This window comes from Labrus mixtus, chromosome 8 (genome assembly GCF_963584025.1).
Source record: "Labrus mixtus chromosome 8, fLabMix1.1, whole genome shotgun sequence".
In the NCBI taxonomy this organism is placed as follows: domain Eukaryota; kingdom Metazoa; phylum Chordata; class Actinopteri; order Labriformes; family Labridae; genus Labrus; species Labrus mixtus.
Window position 1 is genome coordinate 3,047,274 of NC_083619.1, and position 15,584 is coordinate 3,062,857.

A 15,584-nucleotide genomic window follows, 5' to 3' on the forward strand; every position below is an offset into this window, starting at 1 on the left:
GCTCCAGCTGGACTTCAGCCCTGTTTGTATTAAACCTGGGTGTAACCTTTAATCCTTAGAAGAAACAAGCGTAAGTTTAGAAAATCAGACTAGTATCTGAGGTAATACGATTGTAAAACGATAAAACAGAGGAGGAGGAGCGCCTCTTGTTTACAGGATGATCGATGAAGAGGCATTAAGACGAGAGAGAGAGCTACCAATCCACCATGGGCGTAGTCACCATATAATCTGGGCGGGGGGGTCGAGTCCCCCTCACTTTTTAAAAATAAGTTGTTTGGACCCCTCCACATTTGCCGTCAAAAACATTAATGCATGACAGGTCTATGTATCCAGCGCTCTTCCATTGCTTCACCATCAGTAAGAGAACGCCCACATTAATAGAAATGCACTCCCCGTTTTCCTGGTTTCCTACACACACACTCGCAGCACGCACTGATAGTCACCACAGATAGTCACACATGCACTGAAGCGAGCCTCTGTAGAGTTTGATCAACGAGATAACGTCAGCGACACAGTCATTGTCAAAATGTCCAGCTTTTGCTGAAAATGCATTCTTGTTTAGATATTTAGCCGATATTTCAGGTCATGTTAAGATTGTTGTTAATTTCAACACAACAATGAAAATGTACCAGGAAACTTTATTTTGAGTCTAGGTTGTTTTTTTTAATCTTCTGTTGCTATCGCTTGGTTTCCAATAGTATTTTTAATAGACAGGATGGACATAAGGAGTTTTTTTTTTACAAAGAAGAGAGGTGTAAGCCCAAGTGTTTCCTTTAGTGGCCAAAGACCTAAATTGCATTCTTCGTTCATCTTTTCTGTTAACAATGTTAGCTCTCATAGATATAGGATATAGCGTTAGCACTAGTCACAAAGATCCATCTGCTAGCATTAGAGCTAGTCAACTGTCATAAATGACCATCATTTATTCAGCCATTACAAGTCAAAACAGCATTTGTTGTTAATACTGATGGACTCTTTACTCAGCAGCCTCTACCATCAGTGTGTGAATGTGTATGAATGGATGAGTTAATACTGATGGACTCTTTACTCAGCAGCCTCTACCATCAGTGTGTGAATGTGTATGAATGGATGAGTTAATACTGATGGACTCTTTACTCAGCAGCCTCTACCATCAGTGTGTGAATGTGTATGAATGGATGAGTTAATACTGATGGACACTTTACTCAGCAGCCTCTACCATCAGTGTGTGAATGTGTATGAATGGATGAGTTAATACTGATGGACACTTTACTCAGCAGCCTCTACCATCAGTGTGTGAATGTGTATGAATGGATGAGTTAATACTGATGGACTCTTTACTCAGCAGCCTCTACCATCAGTGTGTGAATGTGTATGAATGGATGAGTTAATACTGATGGACATTTTACTCAGCAGCCTCTACCATCAGTGTGTGAATGTGTATGAATGGATGAGTTAATACTGATGGACTCTTTACTCAGCAGCCTCTACCATCAGTGTGTGAATGTGTATGAATGGATGAGTTAATACTGATGGACTCTTTACTCAGCAGCCTCTACCATCAGTGTGTGAATGTGTATGAATGGACGAGTTAATACTGATGGACTCTTTACTCAGCAGCCTCTACCATCAGTGTGTGAATGTGTATGAATGGACGAGTTAATACTGATGGAGTCTTTACACAGCAGCCTCTACCATCAGTGTGTGAATGTGTATGAATGGATGAGTTAATACTGATGGACTCTTTACTCAGCAGCCTCTACCATCAGTGAGTGAATGTGTATGAATGGATGAGTTAATACTGATGGACTCTTTACTCAGCAGCCTCTACCATCAGTGTGTGAATGTGTATGAATGGACGAGTTAATACTGATGGACTCTTTACTCAGCAGCCTCTACCATCAGTGTGTGAATGTGTATGAATGGATGAGTTAATACTGATGGACTCTTTACTCAGCAGCCTCTACCATCAGTGTGTGAATGTGTATGAATGGATGAGTTAATACTGGACTCATGCGGTGTAAAAGAGCTTTGAGTAGTCAGAAGACGAGAAAAGCGCTCTACAATTTCATGTTCATTCATCATTTATGGAAAGGTTTCGTTTTAGCAGGTTAGCCCTGTCTGTATAAACAGAATAGTCCTACTTTTCTAGCCCTGCTCACTTAGAGTGTGCACCCCACTTTTTCAAGGCTGTTCTCTATAATTATGTCATAATCATCTTCTCTTTTTTAAAGGCGATTTACTCTGAAGTGTATAAACTTTGCAGGGTGCTTGATTAATTAAAATAGACTCTGATATTCAAGACAGCAGAACAGAGTGGATTTCAAAACACTGAGGGAAACCTGATTAATGTTCATTGGACAAGAGAATGACGGGTGGGAAGAAGTTTTTTCATTCACCTTCCAACACATGAGCAGGCAGCAAAGACCAAGTAGGACTTGAAATCGATTTAAATTTGTGATTGCCTTGAAATGTGGGATGCATTGATGGTCACAGGAATCACGTTGATGTTGTTCAGTTTTGAAGTTTTACAAACACATAAGTTTTGATGTTATGTTCACAACTCCAGGAGTTTTCTTACTTCACTATCTTTAAAATTATTTTTTTATTTTCTTTTGGTTTGTGTTATCCATATATTCCGTTGATAGTTTGACAAAGGAAGTTGTATGTATGGAACTGTGTAACTTGGCAACACGAGACCTGGCGCAGCTACGATCGTTCAGTCAGGCTTGGTGCACTTATTGAAGTCGGTAAGACTGAAGACTTATTTTATTCAGCCCCAGCTGCACTCAGCTCCTGATATTAAGCTGTCTTATTCTGATATTCAACCCCACTGTCTTGTTAGACAATCAATCAATCTTTATTTGTATAGCACTGATTCGTAACCAGGTCTACACTCCCTCCCCCCCACTACGCTCTGCCAATGAAAGGCCTCTGATCCAACCTTCACAACAGGGTCCTAAGTCTCTGACTAGACTCTTCTCCTCTGTCGCCCCCCGGTGGTGGAATGAACTTCCAAACTCCATGTGATCTGCAGAGTCCCTCTGCACCTTTAAGAAAAAGCTAAAGACCCAGCTCTTTATGAATACCTACTAACTTAATGATGATGGTCTCCATATTATTGATGATGATGATGGTAATGACGATGGTTTTTGTTTGATAACGATGACTTATAAGATGGTTTCTATACTGATTAGAGCTCTCAAGAACTGCCCTCAATCTTTTGCTTTGCCTCTGGTCACTTCCTGTCAGCACCTGTGTGTCCAATCAGACTCAAAGCTGATCGTTTGCTCTTACTGACATTGTTCCCTTTTTTCTAGATCCTTGCTTGTGTTGTACTTACTCTCTGATGTACGTCACTTTGGATAAAAGTGTCTGCTAAGTGAATTGTAGAATTGTAGAATAACCAATGTTGTCTTAAGACACTTCACAAAAGAGCAGGAAAAAGCCCTTTGTGACCAGCCAAAATAAATTAACTTTGAGGTTGTTACGACTTACATCTTTAAAACAAGCAGTAACACATTAATTAATGCGACATCCTCTTACTTCACCAGATCAGTGACTGTGATTTCACTTTTGTTTTCTGTGTTAGTACTTGTCGAGGGAGGAAATGTGTAACCTCAATGGAAGAGAAATAGGCAGGTCTGTGTATGTGTGTGTGTGTGTCTGTGAAGCTGTGTGGGCTAAAACTTAACATTAAAAATGACTCCATAAACACCTACACAGATCTGACACTGAGTAGTTCACTCACTTCCTCTCCCACTCTCACTGAGTAAAACAAATTCCTACCTCCCAGCATTGATGAGCCCAACGTCTTGTCCAGAGCAGATATCCTCCAGAATAAAAGCTTCATCACAGGTGGACATGTTAATGTGGGTCAAGTTAGGTTTACAAACATCCAACCAGTAAGGGGTGTGCTGCCCAGTAGACAGCTGGAGAATATCCGTTATCAGTGCTGTCACACACAGGCCAAAGATATGGACACCTGTAAGAATACAGAAGCAAACGATGGTACAGTAGAACAAATGTGTATTTTATTCTTATCATACTCTCTAGAGTCTGCAACACTACCAACCAACCCTTAAACATCAGTAACTGTTACAGCTGATGTCTGATGTTAATCATTTTAGTTTATGTAGTTCATTCAAGCGCTTAAACAGAAAAAGAGCTGTGAGTATTAAAGATGAGAGAAGAGTCCTCCCACCTATGAAGCGTACAGCCCTGCGAATGTAGGAGTTGAAATTACAGCCGGCAGCGTTGATGTTGGCCTCAGTCTGTGCAGCTGATGACCTCCTTGATAGATAGCAGTACAGAATGGCTTCTCCTATCAGAATCTACACACAGACCAAGACAGAGTAGATGTTTTGACAATGCAACAAACTCATTTGCAGAATACTGTCTCTTTGTATTTGTTTGTCAAACCTCCTGTAGGAGGCACACACACACACACACACACACACACACACACACACACACACACACACACACACACACACACACACACACACACACACACACACACACACACACACACACACACACACACACACACACACACACACACACACACATACGTGTTTACAGGACATATCAGGACTTGTGACAAAAACGTGACAAATGGGTACAGGCCTTTCCCAGGGCCCTAGAGGCCTGGGAAACTAAGCATTTCCCCTCCGTGATTCAGAGAATGCATTCATCTGTTGATATTTTGTCTTTGACAATAATTTGGTTATACCTGACTCTAATGCTACATATGAGGACATTTTCATTTTGCACCCATTAGAGAATATAGCCAATGATTCCAGCAGAGAAAATAAGCAAACAGATGTTAACAGCCTACCTTTATTTGATATTGACCACAGAAATTAAAACTTCAGTCTACCATATTTGGTACAGTGTCTTGTGTGTACAGAGGCACGATGAAAGGAGAGAGGTAAATCTGTGTTAGGTTGGTTTGAGAAAAATTAGTAAAATTTGCCATGTAAATAACAATGTTGTTACTTTGTGGTTCTGTGAGAGACCTGACACTCAGATGAGTTTCATTTATGTTATGCCCAAAATAGACACACACACAAATATATTTATATATAATATAAAGGGACTTAATCCACCCTACGTCTCACTTTGTGCCCAGAATGCACACAATGTAACTAGTACGCTTTACGCCTTCAAAATAGGGCCCATGTGCGCTTTCAGTGGTCAGAAGACTAAAAAGCACTATCCAAGGCCATTCACTCTACTCTGATTCACTGGTAGTGACAGCTGACACCACTGTCAGCAGCCCAGCAGGACAGACGCTCTGAAACAATAAGAGTACCAGTAGTAGTGCGTACAAAGTCCTAATGATGCCTATGCCCCTTGCATCCGCATAAAAGGAGACTAATCTAAATGTTCTAATTTTCATTTCAAACACTGGTCATCTGAAATCTGGAGAATGTTGATTGATTTGGTTGCACCTAATTGAAGACATAAGATCGATGAACAGACCTAAATTGCCAGTAGGTTGCAGTGAGGAAAACCTCTGTCACATCTCAGTGAACGTGCTGAAATAGTTTAAACTCTCTAGAACCTATTGTAACAAATGAATGATTTTCAGAGGTTTGGCACAAATATAGATCCAAATGTGAGTTAAATGTAAGGTCAAGTGGGGAGACAGACAAGGCGGTTTACTTACAGTTACAGTGGGAGCAGCAAAGGCCAAGCTGAAGAGCAGAGGCAAGGGGCAGACTTCCTGTCTGGGCAGGATGTAGGGCAGAGACAGGCTGCGGTCATTACAACTGTACCCAGAATGCACTGGCTGGAAAATGTCCGTCAGCTCCAGGAAATAAAGACTGACGACAGAGGAGGCCAGGATAGGCAGCTACCGTAAGAAGAAAAAAACAACACAGAAGAATTCATACTTAGGCAGGGTCTTATTTGTGTTATTATGCATCATTTAAAAGATGTCATCTAATGTTACAGTAAAATTCATGCAACAGACACTTGCTTAGTTTGTTGTGGAGGGGAGAAAACCTTCAGATAATTCAAATTCTGTTAAAGTCATGTAAGGATGAACAATTGAGAATCTTTCAATTAAAATAATAAAGTCAGCAAGGCCCTTCCTCCCCAATCACCAACATAATGTGACCACAGAAGAGTGCCAAAAGAATGCTCATATTCAACATGACACCGTTTCATTCTATATGAATTGGTTTTATTTGTCAAATGCTTAAATATTTTTCTAATGTGTCGGTCTGGAGCATAGTTACAGTGACGTACTACATTAGTAAATGCAGATGTCTACATTGAGATGAGAAATCCCCCCACAGGATCGCTGTCTTTTTCTTCTTTGCTTTTTTTAGGATGAAAAAACATATTTGCTCACATCCCGTCTCAGTGTGCCGGGGAACCAATGAGGTGGGGATATAATACAATTTTGAACACAAGCCTAATAACTTTTTTTTTTGACGTTTGCCACATGAGATTATAAAGCATGCCACTGAAACGTTGCACTCTTTTCTTTAGATTTGGCTGCTGGATGATCTAGCATGTCTTGGGTTAAGCTGTTCATTAAACACACTTTAACACTATTACAACCCACCTCTTGTATCTCTGGTCTGTTTTTCCTTCCTTTTGCTGTATTATTGTTATAAATATGTACAGAACAAGCTTCATGGGGTTGGAGAAAATAACAACAACAAAAAAATAATAATTCATGGATATTGGGCATCTGTAACAGCAAGACGGTATCGTAGACACGGGATGACCAGCAGGGTAAAACAGTGATGAGTTGGTGCAAGTCCAAGTGTGTGTGCATGTGGAACTCCTGCTGTTTCTCGTGCTTGCCCTACACTGTAACGCAATGTGAAATCACAGACTGGGACACCAATATGAAAAGGCGAAGCTCTGTACAAGTCTAAGTCCATTGACCGTTTACCAGATAAGGTTGTAAAATAATTATGACTTCTCTTTATATCTTGTGTTTAAATTTAAATTATATCAGTAATTTCAAACCAAAAGCTGCTGCTTTTGCCAAATACCAACACTTTTATAAAACCCCTTTGGTGCATCATAGAGATGCACAAGTCACATAAGCCTCTACAGAAGAGAGAGACTGAGATGACACCCAGACTCTGGGTTTTGAATTCAGTCCAAACCTGAGTGTTGGCTGTGAACTCCATACCACTGCACAAGGATTGACACACAGAAATGTCTCAAACATAGCAAAAATACATGCGAAGGGCAGGCACATCGATGCATATTTTAGTGAGGGGGTTCCTACTCATTATGCCTTGTGTATTTCAAATGAGCTAGTTGGTTTGGGTTCAGTGACTTTTGCAGTTCTAGCACTGTGTACTAGCTGGTGATTGTAAAAAATAAGTTTCCCTTTTCTGGTGCCATGGTATCGAAAGATTTCTTTTACAATTATCATATCAAACAACCCCTGTATGACTTGTGCCTTCAAAATCATCCTGATACACTTTTTACAGAGGGAAAAAGAGGAGGAACATGAACAAACATTTTTTAAGGGATCTCAAGGTTCAAAAAGTCGTCTCTGGCATCAACCTACTCAATGGAATGATTGCTTACAAGATACTTGAACAAGCAAAGTGTGATGGAGCCAGCAGACAGATCATACGCTCAGAAGACCTTACTACTTATGCTATTCAAATATCTGTTGTAAACTTAGAGGAGCTACTGGTACAATCATGACCTTCATGGGAAAAACACAGCAAGGTAATGGTAGAAGTGTCTAGAATTATTTTTTTTAAGTATTCTGAATCACTTAGCTAAAGGACAGATAGAAACAACTAATTACACTCAGCTCTTAAAGAACAAATTCTATTGTTGCTGTGCTGTTGGATTGCGGAGCAGCGCATCCAGAGCCTTGAATGCAAGTTTGAGAGGATTTAAAAAGCTTCATGATAAACATATATATTTCCTCACAGAGATCATAAACAGAGCATATGATGAAATGGAACAAGGGGACAAGCTGAATCAAAGTGATAGAGGATATTGGTACAAATATTTTCCATAAAAAAATTAAAAAAAAGATCACAAGGGTGGTCTTTGACTGAGGAGTGATCTTAAAAGGGGTATCAATTAACGTCCAACTGCTCCAAACTTTACTGTACCTACTCACTCAAAGGGGGTCAGATTACGACAGGAACCAGGATCCTTCTTGGTGGCTAACATCAAAACAAAGTTTCATCATTTGTTGACAATCAGCAGGACCTGCTGTAGTTTGGTGGTTCAGTGTTTTCATTTTATGACCATGAACCAATTCTAAAAGACCTTGAGTGAGAGATCTTAACGCACTCACACCAAACCATCTTCTTCTGTCAAAAGTTAAGCCATAACTTCCCCCTGGATTGTTTCTGGCTTCTCCTGTTCAGATCTTTAGCTTTAGCTTTGCTAAAGTGCTCAGATGGATTAAGCTGGGTTTTTGTAACATAACAATGAGTAAGGTCTTTTACCTGCTTTTTGTAAAGTGTCTCGAGAGAACACTTGTTATGAGTTGGCGCTATACAAATAAAGATTGAGTGATTGATCTCCAGAGATAAAAACTAACTAATGTCTGTCATTTCCCTCCTTTCTCTCCCACTGCACTTGGTTATTCTCAGTGTCAAGAGTCCTGGTCATAGATGCTGTAAACATCCTGGCTACTTGAACAGAACGTTCCCTGTCATCAAAAACACTTCCATCATTTCCGCTGACACACCCCTGCTGATCTTACAACTGTCCCAACTTTCAATGGACTTTCTGTTTAAAAGTTTGAAATGTTGTCTTTGTGCCATCTTCAATCAAATATGGGGGTTTTAATTTATTTGCAAAAATTGTATTTTTATTTACATTTTACACAACGTCCCAACTCTTTAGGAATTGAATCTAATGTTGTTTTTAATACAGACTCTCTCCTAACCTAACCAGTGTTTGCCTGCTGTGGCATGAACATTGCTTTTTTCGTTCAGAAATGTAACCAAAAAATTGTTGAGTCCCCCCTGGTCCTTTGTCAGAGGGGGGTCTAATACATGATCTGACCATGGGTCTAAAGGGACAAGACTCTGCTCTCTTCTTAATCAGTGTCATGATCAACTTGTAAAGACTGAACTGAAAACTCCCAGGACAAAGAACAATAAAACAAATGCAGATGAGCTTGCGGACTTACAGACATTACCAAGACTAGCTTTACTATTTATTTTCTTCAAAAGAACTGTAAAACAAAGGTGATGTAAATTCTCTATTACATCATGGCATGCATATCTAAAAAAGCATACACGGTGATGATCATTTCAAAGCAAAAGCCTCAGTGGTTTCTGTGCACACACACCGTAAACCACACTACAGTAGGGATGTTTTTCTCCTCTTAATGTCTCTAGCCCTGAACACAAGGATATAAAAATACACCCCATTCAGAGGACCATGTTGCCTAGCAGCCAGTTAGTGGGTAGGATGGTGTGACAGTGTACGAGATAGAAAATGTAAGAGACATAGCAGCACTGCCAGGGAGAGGGAGAAGAAAATGTAGATAATACCTAATTTTTGAAACTCTTTTTGTTATGATGATTTTAATGTTCAAAAAAACATCTCTGTAAACGATACATTCAATAATTGAAAAAGAGGGCCTGCTATGATTCCAAGGCAAGCTGGATTAACTCAATTTCTAAAAATGTACCATAGTCATTTTTTAAGAGTCTCATTTAATCAATCAATGTGTATACAGTGATTATTATTATTGAATATTAAAGAGATTAGAGCAGTAACAGACAACAAAGTGGATGAAGACAGACAAAATGGTGAGGGGCAAGAGATGAAGCAGGCCAGAGAAAACAGCAGAAAGTAACCACGTTCATTTCAAATGAAAGCACAATGAACAGACTGCACAGTGTGTCTCTTAAGAAACTGAAGTACTGTACAATAAAAAGAAGGCCTTAGTGCCTCAGCATCTAATGCATCTAGTTAATACAGCAAACCTGACATAAGTCATTTTCAACATTGTTGTCTAACCAAAAACTGTGTGATTGTTTCTTGAAGTGAAAGCCTCTCAAATATGCATGGGAATTATATTTTACAACCAGAGCTGTCCACAAACCTATGGATACTCAGCTGTTGGGAAAAAGCAGCCAGCTAGGCGACCGGACAAAACTATTGTTACCAACACAAAAAAATGTAGCTCTTCTGTGCAAAAATCCTCTCACACTTTAAACTAATTATTTCAATCCCCCAAGAGGCAAAAAAATAAAGCCAATTTAATAATAATAGGACATGGACAAAGCACGACGATAGAAGTCTGTGTGCCTAGTTATAGATAAGGGAGCAACACTGTCAAATAATAACAATCAAAACAATTTGAGACATGATCTTTTTCACTTTTGATTGTCACACATGAATTCAACACGATGGTTTAGACATGTGGCATTGACATTGGCCTTCTTTAGCCAGTTCTTGTTAAACTGGTACAATAAGGTACACACATTTGGAATAGTTACTGGGGAACGTATGAGGAACTAACTAGTTAACCATTACTTAGGTAGCTAGGTACACACGGTGCATAGTTACTAAGCAACAAATAAGGAACTAACTACTAGTTAACCATTAGTTAATGGGTAGACAGTAACTTCTTATCAAATTCTACAGAGTAGCTAATGATTACGTAACAGAGAATGAAGTGGGGCATCATAATGGGCAGTTACTAAAAACTGAATCATAACTTAATCATTAGTTACTTCTTTTGTGTTCTCTTTAGTAAAGTGAGGCATTAAAAGAATCAATATCAAATCGTGATACTACTCGGGATGTTAATCACCAGTTTGATGATTAACATCCCGAGTAGTTTGTTCCATATTCCTTCCTCAGTAACTTCAAAATGTTGTGTACCTCATCGAGCATTCGTTCTCTGTTCAGTAATTATAAGCTACTCTATAGAATGTGATGACTCACTATCTACCCATTAACTAATGCTTAACTAGTAGTCACTTCCTCATTCATTCCCCGGTAACTATGCAAGATCTCAGGAGAACTACAAGATCACAAGAGAACTACAAGATCACAAGAGGACTACAAGATCAGAGGAGAACTACAAGATCACAAGAGAACTACAAGATCACAAGAGAACTACAAGATCACAAGAGGACTACAAGATCAGAGGAGAACTACAAGATCACAGGAAAACTACAAGATCACAAGAGAATTACAAGATCACAGGAGAACTACAAGATCACAAGAGGACTACAAGATCAGAGGAGAACTACAAGATCACAAGAGAACTACAAGATCACAAGAGAACTACAAGATCACAAGAGGACTACAAGATCAGAGGAGAACTACAAGATCACAAGAGAACTACAAGATCACAAGAGGACTACAAGATCAGAGGAGAACTACAAGATCACAAGAGAACTACAAGATCAGAGGAGAACTACAAGATCACAAGAGAACTACAAGATCACAAGAGAACTACAAGATCACAAGAGGACTACAAGATCACAGGAGAACTACAAGATCAGAGGAGAACTACAAGATCACAAGAGAACTACAAGATCACAAGAGAACTACAAGATCACAGCAGAACTACAAGATCACAAGAGAACTACAAGATTACAGGAGAACTACAAGATCACAGGAGAACTACAAGATCACATGAGAACTACAATATCACAAGAGAACTACAAGATCACAAGAGGACTACAAGATCACAGGAGAACTACAAGATCACGCGGTAATAAGGAGAAAAACGTGCAAACAACATGTAGCTTTGTCTTTCTGACGATGATTTGTTGTTGTTGTTGTTGTTGTTGTTTGGTGCCTGTTTTGATGTAATGTTGATAGTTAGACTAATGATGGAAAATACGATCATTAGTCCGTATATTGTGTTTTGTTTTGAAATTGTCCGTTTCCTTGTCTGACTTCCTGTCTGGGTCATTCTATTCTGTCCAGCTTGACAGATGCTTGCAGCGTACACCATCGAACATAGACTCGCAGCATATTTTAAACAGAGCAGAGCATAGCGCTGCTGGCAAGGACCGTGGAACCCGCTGTGAAACACAATCATTGAATAGAGCGGCAGGCAACCATTTTTACATTCTACCGCAGGAATTCCAGCCTTCACCTTCTGGCAGGAAATTCCCCAAATTCAGGATGAACTGCCATAAAAACTATTTTCTGCTGATGTCAGTTAGACTCCTCAATAACCACTAACATAATCTTCATGTGGACAGTACAATATGCAGAACCTGTTCAACATGACTAAAATACTCATCTGTGAATACTGCTGTAATGTGTGCATGTGTAAATATTTTGTGTGTGGACAAGAGTAAGCACGGAATTCAATTCTGTGAAATTGTTTATTTTTCTGTTGTCTGGTACAGACCGCCTGCAGTCGCAGATTTATTTTATTTTTGTGGAATTGTTCTCTATTACTTGTAAGTTGCAGCTGGACGGAGTCCAAGGAAATTTCCCAGAGGGGACAATAAAAGAATATCTTATTTTATCTTATTTAGTCATTTGGTCATAAACCTTAGCAATACAGCAAGCTGTGGACGCTGTGACTTTGGCGAGTCCTGGCTGTAGGAAGTGTTTAATGTTTAGGTCTATTGGAATGCCCGCTAAGAGCATCTTAGCACAGGTATGCTTTGTCATTTCAACAGGTAAGATTTGTCATTCTGTCTTTGTAGTTTATATTATATATTAAAATAATATGTGCATTGATTCCTAGACCATCAAATCTCAATCAGTTATTTTTTGCCATTTTTAAGAAACTTAATATCGTCTGCCAACCGAGGTATGATATAAAATATATTACATTTAATTATTTCATTTGTCTTTGTGTAGCCAGTCCAGTCTCCTCTACAAATATTGTTTTTCTACCTCCAACAGAAACACTTCTGTAGGACTTTTTCTTAATTAGTAGCCGGTCATTAATAGGTTAAAAATGTCAAACACATTGATAGGAAGAAAAACCTCAGTGATCTGGTTCATTGTATGGTTTTACTGATCCAGAGTTCACTCATGTACTCGTCTTTAGTTTTAAGAGCAGTTACCAATTCTGATCAGTGAGTCTTTACACCACTACTGATCAGAATTAGTCGTTCTTTAAGGGTTATTCAAACACGCCACATATCTAGTCGAGTGAATCTAGTTTAAGCCAATCTTTTAATACATGACAATATCAATTTCAATGTATAATTTTTTATTTGTATAGCACCAAATCATAACATGTTATTTCACAAAAGGAGCCGGTCTAGACCTGAGGCTTCTCTTTGGTATTCTCTTCTTACTTAGTTGTAATAGATATTTGAACTGTCCCTGCCTGCTCTCCCAGTAGAAGTTCACTATGTGTTTGTTTGTGCACCAGCTCTATGCACTTGCAGCAGGGCATGTGAATTGTTTCTTTACTCACACCACTGTGATTTGTGGAATGAAATGCCATCCTATTCCCGCTCTGTTTGCGTTTAGGGACTTAGAGGCTGTTGGCCCACATTCACTGTGTATTGCAAATGGCTGCTTCCCTGCTAAAAGCATGCTGGGACACTAAATGCCACGGACCCTTTTTTAACCGTCCCTCCAGGAAGTTGCGATTTTGGAATTCAGCAAACTCGCTCCAATTTTGGGGAACATCTGCAGCTATTGCTAATTTGACCAATCACCCCATTTTGTTCCACAGGCGCCAACATGTACTGTATGACAAATTTCTTTCTTTGCTACTTCTTTGATAATCAAAACATTAATCCCCATAGGTCTGCAATACAGTAAAAACATCAGAGAGTTATTTTTGGAAAGCTGCATACTAGATATGGGTATGGTAGAAAATCGATCCCGGTCAGAATTTCAAATATCAATTTCTTCAATTTCAAACGATTCTAACATCCAAAAAATGCTAACACAAGTATGCTAGCATTAGCATAATGAGAGTCTATTAGCTCTAGCTGGTGCAAGCATTATCTCAAAACAGTCACTGAGCCGCTGAGACAGTTTTAGATAGCGTCTTCTCTCAAACTCAGATTAAAAGACAACACATCTGCACACATTTAAACCATTGGTTAGACATTATAACTCACCCTGCTGTTTTTTTTTAACTAACATTATTTGTGGAAAATAGCAACTGAGATGGTATGTGCACTAAAGTACAGAGGTCTGCTGTCATACAGTCACTTCCCCAATTCACCACACAGCTGCACAAATATAGAGAGGGAGAGGGTGGTGCGTCAGTGATCCAGGCTGTAATATCGTTTAAGGAGTGACCATGTGACAATGCATCTGTGTTTGAAGTTACCACAGCTGTTGAAAGAAAAGTAGGAATCGAGCTGTTGAGGGTGGGTACTAGTACTTAAGGGTAATGAGGTTTCATTACCCGTACAATGACGAAGATATTGTGATAAGCTACAAAAGTTCAACTTAGTTTGGCTTACTTTATGTAAATGAGCTTTCTGTGTTTGCCTAACTGATGTATTCAGTTAAAAGAATAATGAATGGCACACAGAGATGTATCTTCTTCAGCTACAGCTTCAGCCTTATTTAACATACACACAAGGTGCGCAGCGAGCCTGATTAAGGCAACAACAACTGATTCACAGCAGCTGCGGCAACTCTCTAGGGACAGATTATTCCAAAGGCGAGAGCACATCTAAAAAAGTTTTTAAAAAAGACGACGATAACATGCAGTGAAAGTGGTGTAAAACTTGCATATCATTGAATTGAGTTGAATGTTTAACCACATGAGCTTAAAGGAGAAACCAGAGACAGACAACAGGCAGTCTCACTTCACATCATTTGCTAACCCTGTAAGCACAAGTCGTTGTGATGATACCAGAGCAGAGAAGATGAGCCTCAATATAAAACCAGTGACTACCCGAGTACTCGTTCATGACATATTGTGAGTATTCAAGCATGTATATGACTTTAAATACCCGTCCCTAATATCTGTACTCTCAGATAGTTTGTTTTAGATATCTTGATCTTAGATTTTGTTGTTTAATTTTAAGCTAAACAAAGATGCATTCACAAGGACTGCTATCCTATTGGTGTCCAGTAGCTCGAATGCCTAAGACAACCACAGACAACACAGTCACTCTTTAAACAGTACCACCAGTCTGTCTTGTATGTAGGCTAAACAACCATGCAAACTGTGTGGCAAACAGTGGCACTATGATCATTATGGTAATTGTGCAGGACTTTCTTACACGTATTTAAAAGTGCTAAGACAGAATGGTATCGATGCCCTAAGTTTTTTAATTTCTAAATGATGGACAGCCTTCAGATTATATGGCGCTTTTCTTCCAACTACTCAAAGCGCCATGAGAGTATCCTGAAATAACAAAGAGTATGTGAATCAGGAATTGTTTTGAATCAAAAAATCGATTTTGGATCCAATCATGACCCCAAGAATCTAATTACAAAATTGATTTGGATCCAAACAAATCAAATCAAATTTAAATGAATCTTAGACATAGTAGAGTTCACATCACGTAATACTACTTAATAATATAAAATTAATAATGCTTGGGGGCGGCAGTAGCTCAGTCTGTAGGGACTTGGGTTGGGATTCAAGTCCCGGTGCGGACCAGGTATGGAAGTTGGTCTGGTAGCTGGAGAGGTGCCAGATCACCTCCTGAGCACTGCCGAGGTGC

At 39.3% G+C, this 15,584-nt stretch overlaps 1 protein-coding gene across 1 annotated transcript in view; it reads right to left on the minus strand.

The window, feature by feature from the left end:
* Nucleotides 1-15,584, minus strand: part of LOC132978609 (phospholipid phosphatase-related protein type 4-like) — a 34,844-nt gene that overhangs the window by 16,051 nt on the left and 3,209 nt on the right. Inside the window, exons 2-4 of the mRNA XM_061043844.1 lie at nt 5,654-5,839; nt 4,184-4,313; nt 3,769-3,964 (exon numbers count right to left, since the gene is read on the minus strand). Coding sequence (XP_060899827.1) covers nt 3,769-3,964; nt 4,184-4,313; nt 5,654-5,839 — 512 coding nt within the window. The remainder of the gene's footprint in view (nt 1-3,768; nt 3,965-4,183; nt 4,314-5,653; nt 5,840-15,584) is intronic.